The 21526-nt window shown below is 45.6% G+C and overlaps 2 protein-coding genes across 5 annotated transcripts in view; both read right to left on the bottom strand.

Moving 5' to 3' along the window:
* pkd1b (polycystic kidney disease 1b) overlaps positions 1–21526 on the bottom strand; it is a 243206-nt gene that overhangs the window by 54943 nt on the left and 166737 nt on the right. For all 4 annotated transcript variants that reach the window (XM_072558141.1, XM_072558142.1, XM_072558140.1 and 1 more), the window contains exons 31-33: positions 20985–21151; positions 17137–17339; positions 2700–2894 (exon numbers count right to left, since the gene is read on the bottom strand). In XM_072558141.1, the coding sequence (XP_072414242.1) occupies positions 2700–2894; positions 17137–17339; positions 20985–21151 (565 nt within the window). The remainder of the gene's footprint in view (positions 1–2699; positions 2895–17136; positions 17340–20984; positions 21152–21526) is intronic.
* LOC140463806 (growth arrest and DNA damage-inducible protein GADD45 gamma-like) lies at positions 6872–7930 on the bottom strand. The gene has a single exon (XM_072558145.1). It carries the CDS (start codon positions 7873–7875, stop codon positions 7390–7392), a length of 486 nt encoding a protein of 161 aa, XP_072414246.1. The 5' UTR covers positions 7876–7930; the 3' UTR covers positions 6872–7389.

The raw sequence follows: 21526 nt of genomic DNA on the forward strand, positions 1-21526 counted from the left end.
AAAGCTGCAGAAATCTGAAACACAAAAGGCTTTGGAGTCCTAGTTTAGGATTCTCTTAAGGCTAACATGCAGCTTTAGTTGGCATGAAGAAACCAAACGCAATGTTTGCATTTGTATCAAGAGAGCTAGTGTGCTGTAGCAGAGATGGACTGGTGACTGCATCTGGAATATTGTGAGCAGTTTGTGCCCCATGTTTAGGGAAGAAGGTGCAGGTGTTCGAGGGCTCCGGAGGAGGTTTACACAAATGATTGTGGGGGTGAAGGGCTTGTGGACTCCAGGTCTGCACTTGGAGTTTAGAAGTTGAAGGATGATCTCATTGAAACTTACAGAATACTGAGAAGCCTGGATAGAGTGGATGTGGAGATGTTTCCACTGTAGGACAGACTAGAACCCAAAGGCACAGCCTCTGAATGAAGGGATGAGTCTTTAGAACTGAGGTAAGGAGGAATTTCTTCAGGCAGAGGGTGGTGAATCTGAGGACCTAAATGCTGCAGAAGGCTGTGGAGGCCTAGTCATTGAGTGTATTTAAAACAGCGATAGATATGTTCTTAATTGATAAGGGGCTCAATGGTTACAGGGTGAGAGCAGGAAAATAGAGTTGAGAAACATATCAGACACGATCAATGGGCCAAATGGCCTAATTCTACTCCAAGATCTTGTGTTTTTTATGGGATATTTTGCTGTATTGAAGATGCTAAATAATGTTGACTCATGACCAGCCTTCAGGCAACTATTTGATGTAGTTAACAGGTGATCTCAATGAATAGCAGAGCTCCCTGCATGGTGCTGAGGCAGCCCAAGTGGTAAATTTCCAATTTCATTTGAATAATATTAGTTGAGGCAACAGCAGGTTAATAAAGCACACTAGGCCCCAGGTTTGACGAATAGGGGTACAGAGTATAAACTAAGAAGATTATGTTAAACCTGTATCCAACAGTAGTTTGGTCTCAGGTGGAGGTTTGTGACCAATTCCGGATACACCTTTTTGAAGGATGTGAGATCATTAAAGTGAGCGACGCGGTGGCACAATGGTTAGCACTACTGCCTCACAGCGCAAGAGACCCAGGTTCAATTCCCGCCTCAGGCAACTATCTGTGTGGAGTTTGCACATTCTCTGTGTGGGTTTCCTCTGGGTGCTCTGGTTTCCTCCCACAGTCCAAACATGTGCGGGTTCGGTGAATTGGCCAAGCTAAATTGCCAGTAGTGTTAGGTGAAGGGGTAAATGTAGGGGAATGGGTCTGGGTGGGTTGCTCTTCGGAGGGTGGGTGGGGACTTGTTGGGCCGAAGGGCCTGTTTCCACACTGTAAATAATCTAATCTAAAGAGGTTACAGAAAAGTTTCATGGGAATGATTCCACAGATGAGGAACTTTACTTGGAAGGATATATTAGGAGAAGTTGGGATTGTTCTTATTGAAGAATGGAAGATTGAGAGGATATTTGATAGAGATGTTCAAAACCTTGAAGGACAATGCAAATTGAAAAAAATACCTCTTCCCACTGGTGAAAAGATTGTGAAACCCCCAGAGGGCTGAAGAAGCAATGGTGAGATGAAATGAACCTTTTCCACACAGTAAGGATTTAGGATCTGAATGTATTTTAGAGGCAGCTTCAATTGAGTTATTCAATAGTGGACTTTGTTTTATCTGAAAAGGAAGAATCGGCAAGGCTAGAGAGTAGAAAGTAGAGTGGCATGAGGTGAATTGCTCTCCAGAGAGTCAGTACAGATACAATGGGTCAAATGGCCTCCCTTTGCTCTGTATCAGCTCTGTGACTTTGTATCATCTGACCACATTGCACAAGGAATGGGGAATGGGTATACGGCTTCTTCAGCCTGTTCCACCATTCAATTGCTTAAAGAACAATCTACCTGTCAACTACATTTAAACAGTTTTGGCAATGGCTTAGTGGTATTACCACTGGACTGTTAATCCAGGGAACCAGGTAAATTTCTGGGGACCCGGGTTCAAATCCCGCCATGGCAGATTGTGGAATTATAATTTAATTTTTAAAAAATCTGGAATTAAGAATCGACTGACTGTCGATTGTTGGGAAAACCCATCTGGTTCACTAATGTACTTCAGGGAAGGAAATCTGCCATCCTTACCTGATTTGGCCTACATGTGACTCCACACCCACAACAATGTGCTTGACACTTAACTGCCCTCTGGGCAATTAGGGATGGGCAGTAAATGCTGCCCTAGCCAGCGAAGTTCTCATCCCATGGATGAACAAAGAAAAAAAAGGTTTCTTACTCTCTACCTTTACTGACCAATAATCTACCCCTGCAAACTTGACAATTCCAATGATGCTCAGTACTGAAAGCCTTTGGGTCAACAGTTCCAGGTTTCCACTCCCTTTTGTTTGAAGAAGACCTTCAGATACATATTCCCTTGATCTTGGCACGACCTACCAATCAATGAATAGGATCATAAGGTATAGGAGCAGGAGTTTCCCAACTTGGCCTTCACACTCGATTGCCTGTTCAATAAAATTATTTCACCCTTTTCCCATATCCCCTGACTCCATGTCCTAAAGTCTTATCAGATTCAAACTTGAATATACACTTTGTATCAATTGTGTTTAACATGTTTTTGAAGTTAAACACCTCAGTCAGATCACATTGTATTCTGTATTAGTAAATACGTTCTGTACAAAGTTCCCAAATGGTAGCTGTGTAAATATTCTGTAAATGTTGTACCTTCATCAATGTATGCAGTGCTCTCACTTTCCGTGCCTCCTCTTTAGCCTGCAGGAGGCTGTAACCGTATGGCGCTCGGACTTTGCCAATTCGTTCTGATGTCTTCTTAACCAAAGGCTCCTCAACTAAGTTATCGTCATCATCAGGATCTACTGGTTTGGTAAATAGTGCGAGGATCACGGCCTCACACAAAACCTACATGGGAACCCAAGAGAGGAAAAGCAGATTAAATCCCTTCTTTTTGCAAACTTCAAGAGTTAAACAGTAACATTCACTAACTAATGCCAACCCTAAGAAGTGTCCCACTACTCATACATGTTCTCCTTCTTCCAACAGAACACTTTTAAGGTTAGCACCTTTTAGGCAGAAAACACAGCCTCCCTACATGAACCCAAACATGCATTGTGCAGCACAGTACAGCATTTTTCTTTTCCTTTGTGGGATATATCACACGGCAGGTTCTGCACTTGTTGTTCACCCCTAATTGCACTTGAATGAGTCAGTCACATTACTTTGGGACTGGAGTCATGTGCAGGCCAGACCAGGTAACAGAGAAGATGTTCTTCCACACAGAACAGTAGTGAAACAGATGAGTTTTTATAAGAAAAAATAGTTTCATCCTTACCATCATTGTGACTAATTTTCAATTTTCAGATTTTATTAATTGTATTTAAATTCTACCAGGTGGGCTTTGAATCTTTGAACCTTTGCCTGGGAGTGAGGTCCACTGGTGTTCAGCATCAACCACCATCTCCCCCTGAAAGTTAGCTCACCATGATCTCCCTGAACAGGCTGAGTATTTAGGAATTCATGCATTTTTATTTGCAGCAATTCTCCAGTACTGAATCCTGACAAGCAATCACTGTCTCTCACTACATTTGTTTTATAAATCTCACAATTTGGAAGTGTTGTTGTGCAGTGTGTAAATGACTGTGATTTAGTCTAATTGCTGGGTGTTCCTGAATCCCTTATCTTTTTATCACAATTTACGGAAGCTTGTGTAGCACTGAAATAATTTCCTCACAATCTACCACAGTCTCATGATTTTCTTCAAACATTTGGGATGTCTCCACTTCCTATGTTAGTCACACTGTATTGCCTCTGCGGGAGCCTCTCTACTCAAGGATCTCTGTCCCATGCTTTCTCTGTGTGAGGATCTCTGAATAAGGCCAAATCAATACCCACTGGTGCCTGAATGAAACAGCCAAAACCAGGGGTGGGGAACCTGCAGCCTTCTAGGCCATTGTCTGTGGCCTTTTCTGGCAGGGGAGATACCATGATCACCAAGGTGGTTCTCCCAGGACGAGTGTCTGTTCTTATCAGGACAGGTGTCGAGTCGCGAAGTCATCAGAGCTAGTGAAGAGATCATCGCTGGATCGTGATTGGAAGTTGGAGGATCGTTTGGTTGTGCTGACCTGCTCTTGGTGGATCTTCATGCTGGCTTCGGCCTAACGCCAATTCAGGGACCAGCCAACCTCTGAGCTATGGCCTCAGCAGCCACTCGCCGCCCGGGCCAGGGCATTCGGAACACAGTCAGGGTGACTGTGAAGAAGGTGGAGGAACACACACCAGTGGATCGGACGGTGTTTGTGAAGAAAGTTCTCCTTCTATGCCAGTCTGTATGACTTGAAGCCAACCGACAGCGCGGCCTCCCAGTCGGTCCTGTCCTCTATCACGGAGGTCCTAGATGACAGAACATGAGAGACGCTGGACCAGCTGCTATCTCTGGATGAGCTGACCAAGGCCCTCGAGTCCTTTGAAAAGAATAAAACTCCCGGAAGCGACGGCTTACCGGTCGAGATTTATTCCGCTCTTTGGGACTTGATCGGCCAGGACCTGCTGGAGGTGTATGTCAGTATGCTGCGGGCAGGTACCATGAGCGAATCCATGAGGAAAGGTATCATCACCCTCATCTACAAGCGGAAGGGGGAGAGGGAGGAAATTAGAAATTGGAGACCGAGCTCACTGTTAAATGCAGACTACAAAATCTTGTCAAAGGTCATCGCCAACCGGGTCAGGTCTGCTCTGGGATCGGTGATCCAGCCGGACCAAACCTGTGCTGTACCGGGCAGGAAGATCTCTGAGAGTCTTGCACTCCTCAGGGATACGATCGCCTACGTGCAGGACAGGGGGGTGGACACCTGCCTCATCAGCCTGGACCAGGAGAAAGCCTTTGACAGGATATGAGGGATGTCCTCTCCAAAATGGACTTTGGGGAGGGAATCGGAAATTGGATCAGACTGCTCTACACCAACATTGTCAGTGCAGTCTCAATCAATGGGTGGGAATCAGATAACTTCCCTGTAAGATCTGGAGTCAGGCAGGGATGCCCCCTCTCACCCGCTTTGTTTGTGTGTTGCATAGAGCCATTTGCCGAATCCATCAGGAAGGATGCGAGCCTGAGAGGGGTGACTATTCCTGGCCGCGGGGGCCTGCAGGTTAAGGCCTCCCTGTACATGGATGACGTCGCTGTTTTCTGCTCGGATCCACTGTCCATGCACAGACTGATGTGCATCTGTGACCAGTTCGAACGGGCCTTGGGGGCCAAGGTAAACCGAGGCAAGACCGAGGCCATGCTCTTCGGGAACTGGGCCGACCAATCCTCTATCCCCTTCACCGTCAGGACTGACCACCTGAAGGTGCTGGGTATTTGGTTCGGGGGGGTTGGGGCGTGCGCCAAGACCTGGGCGGAGCGGATCAGGAAGATGAGACAGAAACTAGGCAGATGGGGGCAACGGTCGCTCTCCATCGCAGGAAAAAACCTGGTCATCAGGTGTGAGGTACTGTCAGTATTGCTATATGTGGCACAGGTCTGGCCTATCCCCAGGACCTGTGCCGCCGCAGTCACTCGGGCCATCTTCCAATTCATTTGGAGATCAAAGATGGACCGGGTCCGAAGAGACTCAATGTACAAAGACCGGTGCAATGGGGGAAAAAACATGCCCAATGCCACCCTTACCCTGATGGCAACCTTTGTGTGTGGCTGCATCAAGCTGTGCGTGGATCCCCGGTACGCAAACATCAAGTGTCACTACGTACTGAGGTTCTACCTGTCCCCGGTGTTGCGAAGGATGGGCCTGGCCTCGCTGCCGCAGAATGCTCCGAGTAGTTGGACCGTTTCGTATCACCTGTCCTTCGTGGAAAAATTTATGAGGAAAAACACCTTTGACCACAAGTCCATCAGGAAGTGGTCAGCACGTAGTGTCCTTGAGACCCTTCGGGAAAAGGAGAGGGCGGATCCTGTCGAGCGGTTCCCTGAGCAGACTGTCAAAGCCATTTGGCAGAATGCCTCATCGCCAGAACTTTCCAACAAGCACCAAGACGTGGCTTGGCTGGTGGTGAGAAGGGCTCTGCCTGTGAGATCCTTCATGCACGCCCGGACTCTCTGCCGCACCGCACGCTGTCCTCAAAGTGGCTGCGGGGGGGACGAGACTGTCACACACCTCCTTCTGGAATGTGCCTATGCAGAGGAAGTCTGGAGAGGAATGCAGTGGTGCTTGTCGAGGTTCGTCCCGAGCAGCGCCGTGACGCGGGACTCCGTGCTCTACGGCCTGTTCCCCAGGACTCACACCGAGACGAACATTAACTGCACCTGGAGGATCATCAACTCGGTGAAGGACGCTCTCTGGGTGGTCCGAAACCTGTTGATCTTCCAGCTGAAGGAGTTGACCCCGACTGAGTGTTGCAGACTGGCACATTCCAAGGTCCAAGACTACGTGTTGAGGGACGCGCTGAAGCTTGGGGCAGCTGCCGCCAAGGCGCGGTGGGGAAAGACCACCGTCTAAGATCGGCCTGCCTAAAGAAGAACAGGGGGCCCATGTGGACGTTTTTTGGGCTCTGCTGATGCCTCAGCCAAATATATGCATAAGATTGAGAAATGCACAGACCTGTATACGACAATGATAAATTCGAATCTGTGTTTGTAAATGTGGACATATGTATGGCATGATCGAATGTACAGACCATCAAATCATTTTATGAATAAAGTATATTTTTGAAATTAAAAAAAAGTGAGTGGTTTTGCCCTGTTGCAGGTGATCTAAAGTGTGAGATCTGATTGGTGAGTAGTGAGTAAAGTAGGTAAGTTGTTACAACTTATATTGCTTAAGGTAGTTTTTTGGCTTCTAATCTGTAAGTGTAGTACACAGACCAGGAAAGAAGGGCCGCAGATATTTTTTTTCAAAATTTATATGCTTTATTTCATAAATTTAAGCTGTTCTACATGAACCAAGTATTAAATTTCTAAAAAACACATTAAAAATTAAAGAGCTCAAGAGTGTAAATATTCAAATTCAATTCTGGATCAAAATCAACTCCTCCAGAGGGAAACCCAATATAGGTATATAAATCAATCAGAGCAGAGTCCCACAGCTCCCACACGGGTCTTAAGCTTTCATTTAATCTCCTCCAACGGCAAACAGGGCTCCATGGCATGTGCAGAGTTGCACGGTGTACTTCCCACTCACAGCACATTCCAGGTCTGTGGTTGTTCACAGAAGTCCATTTATCCAACTTGCTGCAGTCATCAGTCCTGGCCATCAGTCCTCAGTCTCCGATTCACCAGCTGTGTACTGGCCACATGTACGTGTCTTGACCAAAACACCAGTCTAATCCACATATCCAAACTTTTCCTTGACAAGTAGGACTTCAAAATACAATACTTCCAGCAACAGCAAGTCCATGCAACAAATCAACGCTCAGGAAAGGAAATGTTGGGGACCCACTGATTGGTGCAGCGACTCTCTTCACAGAAGACACCAAGTTTTTCTAAAGCTGGATCTTTCCAAGAGTCTTGACTTGGATTTGTGACTAATATGCAATGCATATCCCTCGGTTCCTCGTTGTCAACCGCACTGCCGACGATCTCCGCCAATCTCTGAATGTCATTCACTCTCACGATGTTAATGTCATTGTCGCAGCAAAATGCCTGAATTAAAGTGAAGTGGATTTGCAGAGCAATGTCACCTTCGTCCTCTTCGTCAGTGGCCAAAAGGCAGAGCACCACACTGTCCGGGTCAATATTCATGACCTTTGCAGACTCGTAGACTCCAACGGTCAGGCAGTGCTGACGTTGCGCGGAGCTCAGCAACTCTTCCAGGGCTTTGCCAGCAACTTGCATCCTCTCGGTACTTTTCGCTTGCTTCTCCTCCACGCCGATGGGCTCCTCCAGGGTCATCTTTACACCCGAGCAGTAGAAGCCGTTCTCACTAACAGTTGCTGCACTAACCGCCGCGTCCTGTCACAGCCCCACACCGAGAAGGGCCGCAGATAACTGGATTTAATTTAATATAAAGTATTCTCCCAAGCTTTAATTTAAGGAGGTGTGGTGTGGTGGCTCAGTGGTTAGCACTACTGCCTCACAGTGCCAGGGACTCCGGGTTTGATTCCAGTCTCGGGTGACTATCTGTGTGGTGTTCGCACCTTCTCCATATGTCTGTGCCGGTTTCTTCTGGGTGCTCTGGTTTCCTCCCATAATCCAAAGATGTGCACGTTATGATGAATTGGCCATGCTAAATTGCTCAGGGATGTGTAGGTTTGCTGCATTAGTCAGGGATAGATGTAGGGGAATGTGTCTGGGTGGGTTACTTTTTGGAGAGTCAGTGTGGACTTGTTTCCGAAGGACCTGTTTCCACACTGTAGGGATTCTAAGAATCCCTTTCTGCCTACAGAGTCTGAGGTTGTGGTCTACACATCCCTGAAAACTATGGGCAATTTAGCAAGATCTAACCTGCACATCTTTGGATTGCGGAAGGAAACCCACGCAGACATGGGGAGAATGTGCAAACTCCACACAATCACCTGAGGCTGGGATTGAACTCAGGTGGCTGGTGCTTTGAGGCAGCAATGCTAGCCAGAGTCATCGTGCCGTCAAAGGAATAGATGACCACCAGGCAGAGCAAGAGAGAAAGGTAGGTAGTACAGGAATTTCCTGTAGTTATTCCCCTGCAAAAAAGATATACTGGTTTGGATACTGTTGAGGGGAATGGCCTCTCAGGGGAAAATAACAGCAGCCAAACTCACTGCACTATAGTTGGTTCTGCTGCAGAGAGGAGGGGTAAAAAGTGTGCCTGGGTAATATTTCCAGGGGACTCATTTGTAAGGGGAATAAACAGGCGTTTCTGTGGCTGCAAATGAGACTCTAGGATGGTGTACTGCCTCCCTGGTGCTAGGGTCAATGAAGTCTCTGAGCAGGTGCAGGACATTCTGGAGGGGGTGGGTGAACAGCCAGTACCAGCACATTAGTACAAACAACACAGGTTTAAAAAAGGGATGAGGTCGTAAAAGCAGAATACAGAGAGCTAGGAAGAAAGTTAAGAAATTGGACTTAAAAGGTAGTGATCTCAGGATTACTACCGGTGCCACATGCTAGTCAGAGTAGAAATGACAGGATATGTTGGATGAATACTTGGCTGAAAACATACTGTCGGGGGAGGGTTTCAGATTCCTGGGGTATTGGGACTAGTTATTGGGGAGGGGGGCGGGTTGATGAGACCTGTACAAATTGGATGGATTAAACCTGGGCAGGACTGGGACTAAGGTCCTGGGGGAGTGTTTGCTAGAGGGGATGGGGAGAGTTGAAACTAATATGACAGGGGGATGGGAATTCATGTAAGGAGTCAGAGAAGGAGGGAGCAAGGGCAAAAGTAAAAGGTGGAAAAGAGAAGAAAAGTGATAGGCAGAGAAACCAAGGACAAAATTCAAACTGGGCTGTTGAGAAAAATATTGATGAAGAGGTGCTAGTGTTGGACTGGGGTGGACAAGTTAAAAGTCACACATACCAGGTTATAGTCCAACAGGTTTATTTGAAAGTACTAGCTTTTGGAGCACTGCTCCTTCATCAGGTAGCTGTGGAGCAGGATCATGAGACACAGAATTTATAGCAAAAGATCTCAGTGGAATGCAACTGAAACCATATATTGAACAAACCTAGATTGCTGTTAAATCTTTCATTTTTTAGAATGGGTTGCAGGTTTCGGTTCATTAATATGTAAATCCCAGAACCTCTTTCCAGTCACATTCTTGAGAAATCTTAAGGTTTTATAAACAAAGGTGACCTCTCAGCTCAGACAAAGCCTTAAATCTTGAGCCAGACTGGTTCTATTTCCAAAGTAAGAATTTATAAAATGTTACATGTATTGACTGCTTGCATTGACTAACTGCAGATTGTGCTTTTTGAACACAATAAAATGTATCTGCAATTACAATTCTGCAAATGCAAATATTGAGAGCAAAACAAGTCATGTTTAAAAGAAAAGCTGAAAGGTTTTGTGCGTTAATGCATAGAGCATTTGCAGTAAAGTGGATGGACTAATAATACAGATAGATGTGAATGGTATTGTATACAGAGGAACCTTGATTATCCGAATATCATTTATCCGAGTATCGGATTATCTGAAGGAGATCTCGAGGTCCCAACAGAAACATTGCATCAAAGATGTGTTTCCAACATTGATCACGTCCTTTGTTTACAGTGATTAAAAATGAACTCGGTTTCCTGAAATGTTGCCGGGAACTGTGCTGGACATTGATGGGAGCCCAGGCACTGTCTCCAAATGACTGACTGCCCACCTTCTCTCTCTTACACACTTTCCATGGAGTTCTATAAAGACATGTATCCTAAACCCCCTTCCCCAGATAAACTCACCAACATTGTCTTGTACAAGGCAAACGTGGAACCTGTCAAAAGGTTCCAACAAAATGTTTTGAGTGTGGCTGTGTGTTTGTTTGCAATTTGGAGACTCAGCCCCAAAAGGCATCAGCAGCAGCAGCAGTCTTGTTGTTGGTGTCCACTCTACCTGCCCTGGAAAGGGGGTAGGGGGCAGCGGGGGTGGGGGCAGATGGGGGGGCAGTTTTGGACAGGTTTAGCTGGAAGAGCAGGAGGCGGGGCGGACGGGGGCAGTGTTGGACAGGGTTGGGGACAAACCGGAGGGCGGGGTTGGATGGGGTTGGGCGAGCAGGGGGCGGGGTTGGACAGGGTTTGCGGGGGGGGGGGGGATGTTTGGGTTGGACAGGGTTTGGGAGCAGGGGGGCAGTCTTGGACAGGATTTGGGGGTGTGCAGGTGGGCAGGCAGGCAGTGGGGCCTTGTGCATGGTGTGCTGTACAAGTCCTGAACGGGGAGTGGACTTAACAGAAAACCCCGGAGCCCTAGAGGAAAAGCATTGAATCAATTAACCGAGTAATCGATTATCTGAATGGAACAGTGCCCGCTCATCTCATTCGGATAATCGAGATTCCTCTGTAATTGGGATTATGGAGACATGGCTGCAGGATGACCAGGGATGGGAATTGAATGTCCCAGGGTATTCAATATTTAGGAAGGATCGGTTTTCCCTGGAGCGTCGGAGGCTGAGGGGTGACCTTATAGAGGTTTACAAAATTATAAGGGGCATGGATAGGGTAAATAGGCAAAGTCTTTTCCTTTGGGTCGGGGAGTCCAGAATGGAGGGCATAGGTTTACGGTGAGAGGGCAAAGATATAAAAGAGACCTAAGGGGCAACTTTTTCATGCAGATGGTGGTACGTGTATGGAATGAGCTGCCAGAGGATGTGGTGGAGGCTGGTAGAATTGCAACATTTAAGAGGCATTTGGATGGGTATATGGATAGGAAGGGTTTGGAAGGATATGGGCCGGGTGCTGGCAGGTGGGACTAGATAGGATTGGGATATCTGGTTGGCATGGACGGGTTGGACCGAAGGGTCTGTTTCCATGCTGTACATCTCTATGACTCTATGTAAGGGATGACAGTGGATAGGCAATGGCAAATATTCAAAAAACTGCAACATGGAGGAACTGCAACAATTTATTCCTGTCTGGCCTAAAAGCAAAATGGGTAAGAGGGCCAATCTATGACTTACAAAGGAAATTAGAGATGCAACCTGTTCCAAGCAAGAAACATACAGATTGATCAAGAAAAATAATAGATCTGAGGATTGGGAGCAATTTAGAATTCAGCAAAGAAGGACCAAGGGATTGATTAAGAAGGGGAAAATACAGTATAAAAGTAAACTTGCAGGGAATATAAAGACTGACACTAAGAGTTTCTATGGGTGTGTGAAGGGAAAGAGATTAGTGAAGAAAAGTATAGGTGGAGACAGAAAAGGGGGAAATGAAATGGCTGAGCAACTGAATACATAGTTTGTTTCTGTCTTCACAAAAGTGGACACAAATCAGATGCCAGAAATGTTGCAGAATACAAGTTTAGTGAGAGGAAAGAACTGAGGGAGATCAACATTAGTAGAGAAATGGTACTGTGAAAATTGAGGGGATTGAAGGCAGATAAACCTCCAGGGCCTGATAATCTACATCCCAAAGTATTTAAGGAAATGTTTCTCGAAATAGTGGATGTATTTGTGGTCATCCTCCAGGACACTTTGAACTCTGGTACAGTCCCTGCAGATTGGAGGTAGCTAATATCATTTCAATACCTCAAAAAAGAGGTAGAGAGACTGGTAAGCATAATGTCAGTAATGGGGAAAATTCTAGAATCCACTATCAAGGACTTTATAGTGGACCATTTAGAAAGCAATGGCAGGATCAGACAGTCAGCATAGTTTTATGAAGAGGAAGTCATGCTTGACAAATCTGTTGGAATTCTATGAAGATGTAGAAAGTAGAATTGACAAGGGGGAGCCAGTTGATGTGGTAAATTTGGACTTTCAGAAAGAATTTGACAAAGTCCCACATAAAAGATTGTTGTGCAAGATTAAAGAACATGGATTGGGGGAAGTGTATTGAGATGGATAGAAAACTGATTGAGTAGGAATTAATGGGTACTTTTCAAATTGGCAGGCAGTAACTAGTGGGGTGCCACAGGGATTGGTGCCAGAACCCCAGCTATTCACAATATATATTAATGATTTGGATGAGGGAACAAAATGTTTGCTTTGAAAAGTTTGTAGATGATACCATGGGTGGGAGGGTGAACCATATCGATGATGCGGAGATCCTTCAGCATGACCTGGACAGGTTGAGAGAGTGGGCAAATCAACAGCAGATACAATATCATATGGATAAATAGAACGAGAAAGAACAAAGAAAATTACAGCACAGAAACAGGCCCTTCAGCCATCCAAGCCTGCACCGATCCAGATCCTCTATATAAACGTGTCACCTATTTTCTTCAGATCTGTATCTCTCTTCTGCCTGTCCATTCATGTATCTGTCTAGATACACCTCTATTGTGCCCATCTCTATCATCTCTGCTGGCAATGATTCCAGGCACCCACCGCCCTCTGCATATAGAATTTACCATGCTTACCTCCCTTAAACCTTTCCTCTCTCACCTTGAACTCATGACCCCTAATAATTAAGTCCCCCATTCTGGGGGGGGTGGGGGGAGAAAGCTTCTTGCTATCCACCCTATCTATACCTCTCATGATTTTGTATACCTCAATCAGGTTTCTCTTCAACCTCCGTCTTTCTAATGAAAGTGATTCTAATCTACTCAAACTCTCGTCATAGCTCGCGCCCTCCATACCAGGCAACGTCCTGGTGAACCTCCTCTGCATCCTCTCCAAAGAATCCACATCCTCCTGGTAATGTGGTGACCAGAACTGTATGCAGTATTCCAAATGTGGTTGAACCAAAGTCCTATACAACTGTAACATGATGTGCCAACTCTTGTACTCAATACCCCGTCCAATGAAGGAAAGCATGCCATATGCCTTCTTGACCACGCTACTGACCTGCATTACCACCTTCAGGGTACAATGGACCAGATCTCTCTGTACATCAATCTTCCCCAGGGTTTTTCCATTTACTGTATAGCTTGCTCTTGAATTGGATCTTCCAAAATGCATCACCTCGCATTTGCTTGGATTGAACTCCATCTACCATTTCTCCATCCAGCTCTCCAATCTATCTATATTCTTTGGCATTCCCTGACAGTTCCCTTCACTATCTGCTACTCCACCAATTTTAGTGTCATCTGCAACCTTGCTAATCAGACCACCTATACCTTTCTCCACATTATTTATGTATATCCCAAACAACAGTGGTCCCAGCACGGATCCCTGTGGAACATCAGTGGTCACAGTTCTCCATTTTGAGAAACTCCCTTCCCCGACTACTCTCTGTCTCCTACTGCCCAGCCAGTTCTCTATCCATCTAGCTAGTATACCCTGGAGCCCATGTGACTTGACTTTCTCCATCAGTCTAGCATTGTGAACCTTGGGGTTTACTTAAGGTTGAAGAAGCAAGACTCTGGTACAGGATTACAGGGTACCTAAATAAATAACTCAAATGGACTGAATGAGCTAGGAGGGGGCATGAAAAAGCCTTGGTGGGAAGGATTAGGGAAAATCCAAAGGCGTTCTACACTTATGTGAGGAATAAGAGAATGATCAAAGAGAGGGAAGGTTAAATCAGGCATCATGGAGGAAACTTGTACCTGGAGCCTTAAGAGGTATGGGAGTCCCTAAATGAGTTTTTTGCTTCAGTATTCACTAGAGAGAGGGACCTTGTTGATAGTGAGAACACCGTGGATCAGCTTAATAGGCTTGATTAGATTGGTATTAAGGAAGTGGATGTGGTGGAAATTCCGGGAAGCATCAAGATAGATATGTCCCCAGGGCCGGACCTGATATATCCAAAGTTATAAATGAGAAGTGAGGAATGAGATTGCTGCACCTCTGGCAATGATCTTCACATTCTCACTCTCCACAGGAATAGTATTAGATGATTGGAGGGAGGGGAATGTTGTTCCTCTGTTCAAGAAAGGGAATAAGGAATTCAAGACCAGTCAATCTTACATCTGTGGGAAGCAAGGTACTGGAAAGGATTCTGAGAATTAGGATTTATGACTATTTGGAAAAACATTATTCGATTAAAGATAGTCAGCATGGGTTTATGAGGGGCAGGTCATTCCTCCCAAGCCTTATTGAGCTCTTTGAGGGTGTGACAAAACAACATGATGGAAGTCGAGCAGTGGATGTGGTGTATATGGATTTCAGTAAGGGATTTAATAAGGTTCCCCATGGTAGGCTTACTCAAAGTTAGGAGGCATGGGATACAGGGAAATCTGGCTATCTGGACACAGAATTGGCTGGCTGAAAGAAGATAGTGAGTGGTATTGTTTGGAAAGTATTCTGCCTGGAGGTTGGTGACCAGTGGTGTCCCACAAGGATCTGTTCTTGGACCTCTGCTCTTTGTAGTTTTTACAAATCACTTGGGTGAGGAAGTGGAAGGGTGGGTTAGTAAGTTTGCCAATGACACAAAGGTTGGTCGATAGCTACTGCAGGCTACAACGATATATTGACAGGATGCAGAGCTGGGCTGAGAAGTGGCAGATGGAGTTCAACCTGGATAAATGCAAAGTTATTCATTTTGTAAGGTCGAATTTGAATGCTGAATACAGGGTTAAAGACAGGATTCTTGGCAGTGCGGAGAAACAGCGGGATCTTGGGGTCCACGTACAGAGATCCCTCAAAGTTGCTGGCAAAGTTAATAGGGTTGTTATGAAGGCGCATGGTGTTTTGACTTTCATTATCAAGGGGATTGAGTTTAAGAGCTGTGAGGTTTTGCTGCAGCTCTATAAAACCCTGGTTAGACCACACTTGGAATATTGTATCTAGTTCTGGTCACCTCATTAGAAGGATGTAGATAATTTAGCAGGGGTGTAGAGGAGGTTTACCAGGATGCTGCTTGGATTGGAGGGCTTGCTTTATGAAGAGAGGTTGAGTGAGCTAGGGCTTTTCTCATTGGACAGAAGAAAAAAAGAGAGGTGACTTGATCGAGGTGTACAAGGTCCTGAGAGGCATAGATAGAGTAGATAGCCAGAGACTTTGCCCAGGGCAGAAATGGCTGTCATGAGGGGTCATAACTTTAAGTCAATTGGAGGAAGGTACAGGGGAGATGTCAGAGGTCGATTCTTTATGCAGAGAGTGGTGGGTGTGTGGAATGCACTGCCAGTGGTGGTAGTAGAGTCAGAGACATTTAAGCGACCGTTGGACAAGCACATGGATGGCAATAAATTCAGGGGCGTGTAGGTTAGGGTGATCTTAGATTAAGATAATTGCTCAGCACAACACAGTGGGCAGAAGGGCCTGTACTCTCCATGAGCATTCTAAAACTCACAGAATTGTGATCACAATCCCAAAGTAATCCCCTACTGAAACTTCAAGCACTTGACCTGGCTCATCTAGGATTGGTGAGGCCACCCTTGAATATTGTATGCAGTTTTGGTCTCCTTTTCTGATTAAGGGTGCTCTTGCTCTCGAGGGAGCGTAGCAAAGGTTTGCCAGGCTGATTCCAGGGATGGTGGGACTGACATATGAGGAGGGATTGACTGACTGGGTTAGGATTATTTTCACTGGAGTTCAGATGAATGAGGGGAGAATCTCTTGGAGACTTGTAAAATTCTAACAGGACTAGACAGAGTAGATGCTGGGAGGATGTTGCTGGTGGTGGGTGTGTTCAGAACCAGGGGTTACAGTCTGAGGATTCGAGTAGACCGCTTAGGATGAATATGAGGAGACATTTCTTCACCCAAAGAGTGGTGAGCCCTTACCACAGGAAGTAGTTGATGTCAAACCTTTGAATGTATTCAAGAGGCAACTAGATGCAGTACTTGGTGAAAAAGGGCTCAAAGATTTTGGGGAGAAAGCAGAGTGTCTTAAGTCTGTGAGGGGGTGCATGTGAGAGTGTGTGTGTCTATAAGGGTGTGTGTGGGTGTCCGTGTGCACGTCTTAAGACACTCTGCATTCACTACACACACATACACACACACACACACTTTCTCACACTCACAACCCCCAACCCAGACACACACATACACTTTCTCACACTCACAACCCCCAACCCAGACAGACAGACACACAGACAGACAAAGACCCACATGCACACATATATTTTGTGTGGTGAATTTGTACTTGCAGATTTACATTGCACTTTGCTCAAAAACTGCATGCATTCATGTAGAACTCCGAGCTCAAAAACTGCATGAATTTATGTAAAACTCTGTTATCTCACTTTTTAGATTAGAATCAATCTAAACATCAGGTCATAGACAGAGAACACAGGAGGCTAACACCTTCAACATATAGTCTAGCTATCACCATTGTTAACAGCTAACCCGAGAATGCAACTTTAAAAAAAAGGGTTTTGTGATTTACACATGAAAGAAGTGAAACTATCACTGTATTCTAACAGATGAAAGGCTTAACAGACAATCAATTTTTTAATGTATAATTTCAGTTACATCACACTGCAAATTTTTGCTATAAATTCTGTGTTACGATTGAGCCCTCCACAATCACCTGATGAAGGAGCGTTGCTCCGAAAGCTAGTGTTCTTCCAATTAAACCTGTTGGACTATAACCTGGTGTTGTGTGATTTTTAACTTTGTACACCCCAGTCCAACACCGGCATCTCCAAATCATAATATTAATTTGGGTAACTTGTTCTCCTGTTCTCATTTGTAGATCAAGATGAGCTCACCTTTATAGGTTCCAGAACAAAGAACGAGGTCAGGAAGGAGAAGAATGCAGAGATCAGCCACATTAGCACCACATGGTTGGGAAATAACATGCCATAGGACACCGTCACACTGACACATACAGCGATCAGCAGGAAGCAGAGGATGTATGTTACATAGAGGGTTGAGTGAGGAAACATCCATTTCCTTGGGCTCTTTAAGATGCCTGTAATAAATATAATGTTAGAAAAGGCAGAGACATCAGGCCCATCATTACAATCAATCCATGCATTGATACAAGTACATGTAGTGACAATGATCTGAGCCCATTTAACAACACACCAGGAATCAGTCCTTTAGAATGGGCCTTCAGAATCAGCAGGGAACTTATTAAAGTACCTGCTCTCTATGTTTGCCAGGCATTAAAACATATGGGGCAGCAAGCACTCATGCAGTGAGAAGGCAACAGAAAATCCAGATTGGCAGCAGAGTAGCAGGGATGCATGCAGGCTCTTGAGCTCAGGGAACATCTGCTTCTGTCTGCTTGCTTTCATTTTGTTTTTGTTTCTGCTCTTTTATTTTCTCTCATTCATTTTTAAAAAGACTTTTGCAGCACAATGGCATTGGCATGGCAGTGAGAGCGGGCCAGGCGTGGACTGGCAGCAGGGTCCTGCCATTCAGAAATGGCACGCGATCGCTTTCCTCCTGGGTGATTGGAGGCAGAGGTGGCAAAGCCCCCCCAGCAATCAGAGGCAGCAGATTCTTCGAGATGGTGGAGGGTGGCCAGAGTGGGATGCTTGGCATGGTGGCAGTGGCAGTCTGGCCTGGAAGTGGAGTTAGAAACTCCTGGTTGCCCTCAGTCCAGAGCAGGGATTCCTGGCATCATAAAGGTGGCATCGGAGCCAAAGACCTCTACTTGTGGTCATGGTGGGCCAGGAGCAGGGACTCCTGGTTGTGAGGTGAGTATGGGTTCAGTGTGGGACCCAGCCTAGACAGCGGCATCAATAAGGTGTGCCCAGTATAAGAAGTGGTGCCTAAAGAGTGGTGACTCCTACATTGGTGGGTCCAGCACAAGCCTTGGGAGGGGTGACGGCCCAATTATTGCTGGTGAGCCAGCTCAGGACTCATGGTGGAGGTGGCGGAATAAAGATAGACCCCCTTTCAGTTATATCTTTTTATTTCTTAAACTATTTGAAATGGCACAGGATTGTGGTGACATTTGAAGCATTTCACAGTAGTTTTCAATGTAAAATGCAAGTGACAATAAAACGTTCAAATTCAAAATTCAGTACAGGCAAGTAGAGAAGAAACCAGATCTCTCACAGCCACTGATGCCCCATCCAAAGGTGACCACATCCTGGAAGATTTTGGATTAGGGGTGTGATCTATTCAGTGGCACTGCTTTGTACAACTTCATGTGGCAAATGGCAAGTTTCCGAGCTGTATAACTCCATGACTCTATCACTGGGGACTGAAGTATCGATCACTGCAGTTAGCAAGATGCTAAAGTGTGTTAAAACTGCCCCACTGAAGGTTTAACTGATATCACACCAGTGTAAACCTGCAACAAATAACTCAGTAAAAAGGTCACAGGCCTCTCACTGTTTAGAAGGGCCCACATTCGACTGCAGTCCCGGCTGAGTTGACAAATGGAATCACTTTGAGAATGACAACTGACCTCATTGGGCTGGAAAGAAACAATGTTCAGCCCTAAACAAAAACAGAAATAGCTGGAGAAACTCAGCGTGCCTGGCAGAATCCAGAGAGAGAAAAACAGTTAATGTTTTTGGTCCAGTTACCCTTCTTCAAAATTGAATCAGTTTTTGAAGACGGGTCACTGGGCCTGAAATATTAACTCTGCTTTCTCTCCACAAATGCTGCCAGATAGGAGTATCACTAGCTCTTTCTGTTTTTGTTTGTGATTTCCAGCATCCACAGTTCTGGTTTTTTTTTGAATATTCAGCCATGGTTCATGGCTTTGCTTCAATAACCAGTGCATTCATTTGTCCACATGTCCAGTTGGTCATTAAGCCTGGTTGTGATGCCTTCCAAGGATGATGATTCAAACAGTCTCGTTTCATCTGTGAAGAACTGAGGCAGTGGGCAGTGGTTTAAGTACTTCCCAGAAATAATTAGTGTCCTGGGAGAAAGGAGAGCAGAATATTTGTGTATGGAGCTATTTACAATTTCCCCAAGACTGTTATGCTGAAGGGTGCCAACGCTATCCTCTGCTGACCGACCAGCTTACCTGACAGTGGGATAAAGCTGGAGAAAGCTCCCATTGTGATGACACTAAACATGGAGCTGAGGCCAACTTATTAGCAAAGATAGAAGGAATTCTTAGCTAATGAGAGTGGGAATGAATGAATCTTTTTTAGATTGACAAGCTGTGAGGAATGGAGTGCCACAGGAATCAGTGCTGGGTCCTGAACTACTTTTCATCGATATCACTGACTTGGATACAGGGACTGAAAGCGTATTAACTAAATTTGTCAAGGGCACTAAGCTAGGGAGGAAAGTAAAGTTGTCATCAAGAAGTAGAATATCAGTAAGGGGAGACAGACGGTTTGAGGGAGTGGGCAAATATCTGGCAGATAGTGAATGTAAACTTGACTACTTTGGCAGGGATTGGAAAAACAAGTGTGCGGTTTAAATGGAGAGAGATTGCAGAACACCAAGGTATAGAGGGATTTGGGTATCCTGACTTATAATTACAGAGTTAACCAGCTGGTGTCAGGGTTCATCGGGTTGTGTGGCTAGAGGGAGTGGTGATTGTTGGAGTGTTCTTGGGGGTGGGGGAGTGGTGATTGTCAGAGAGTTGTCAAGTAAATGGTTATGATTCTTGGGGGTGGTGGTAATCGTATATGGTGAGGGCGGGTGTTCTGGGGGTGGTGTCGGTGATTGGGGGGGATAGTGATTGTCAGGTGTTGTTGGGGGAGATGGTGGTGATTGTTTGGGGGGGATGGTGGTGATTGTCAGGTGGGGCGCTGGTGATTGTTGGAGTGTTGTCAGGGCTGTGGGGTAGCAATTGTTGGCATGAAGTTTTGTGTTGAGTTCAGTTACACTGATCAAACTGGTCAATCATGGAGTTAAAGCAGGTACCAGTATAACATTCTGCACATCTGGCCCAGGTTTCTTATACTGAGCTCAGTGTTGGACACATTTGTAGTTCAGGGACAACAAATCAGCTCAGTAGAAATACACCTCTCAGCTGGCTACTCCATTCACGTGCACTTTGGACTGGGGGTGATGACTGTCCTGACACATATGACTCCATATATATCCCATCTCTAATTATCCAGATACTGAAAGATTCAGGCCAATATTTCAGCATTCCTGAGTCATGAAGGTTAGTGGACTTACATGGAGTAGATTCTTTCCCTACCTGCAGCAAGTCACTATTGAGGCTTCAGCTGATAAGTTACACATTGAACAATATAATGGAGATAATGACCATCTCCATTAACTAAACATCTATTTTCTGCCATTTGAAATTCAATGGTCTAACCATCACAAAACTTTTCACCTCATGCACCTTGAGGGGGTGGGAATCACCATTGACCCCAAACTCATTCAGACTAATTGTTCGGTTTGTTACAAGCAGTGAGTAATACACTTCCTGTAAAGCAGTGAGCAAGAACTAGGGAGCTAACTGTGCAATGGATACAAAGGAATAGTTTCAAATAGACAGAGCAAGAGAACATATGATCATCTGGTGGAGGGAGGGGGCAGATAAAATCTTCAAGGGACAGTATCTCAGGTGTGTGAATACCAAATCTCATTTGTAGGTGGAGATTTTAAGGAAGCATTGTTACTGTTCTGTGCTCTCTGTAGTAGTTTCTGACTATGTTGGGTAAAATTAAACACTGACCGATGCGTGTGGAAAAGATGGAGTCAGGTGTGGGAGCTGGTTCCCAACTGGCCAGGAAGCTGTTGGCTGTTCCCCTCGATGATAAGAATGAGGATGACTGATGCAGGGCTCCAATGTGCAGCTTCTTCTCCCCCAGATCAGACCAAGTACTGCTCGAGCTCTCTAAACTACAGAAAAGGGACAGACCACGTTAGTAAGCAGTGGTGTCTATGATCTCCCTCATACTGCAGTGTTTGCTTCTTGGAGATGTTCCAAAACTCTTTCAGTTATTTTGGCCTAATGTTCTGGAATTGTTTCTCTAAACATCTTCTATCACCGTGGGTGGCACGGTGGCACAGTGGTTAGCACTGCTGCCTCACAGCGCCGGAGACCCGGGTTCAATTCCCGCCTCAGGCGACTGACTGTGTGGAGTTTGCACGTTCTCCCCGTGTCTGCGTGGGTTTCCTCCGGGTGCTCCGGTTTCCTCCCACAGTCCAAAGATGTGCAGGTCAGGTGAATTGGCCATGCTAAATTGCCCGTAGTGTTAGGTAAGGGGTAGATGT

This window comes from Chiloscyllium punctatum, chromosome 39 (assembly GCF_047496795.1).
Source record: "Chiloscyllium punctatum isolate Juve2018m chromosome 39, sChiPun1.3, whole genome shotgun sequence".
NCBI lineage: Eukaryota > Metazoa > Chordata > Chondrichthyes > Orectolobiformes > Hemiscylliidae > Chiloscyllium > Chiloscyllium punctatum.

Excerpts from the sequence above, each read along its gene's own strand:
- LOC140463806 (XM_072558145.1), bottom strand. The coding sequence starts at position 7,875 with ATGACCCTGGAGGAGCCCATCGGCGTGGAGGAGAAGCAAGCGAAAAGT.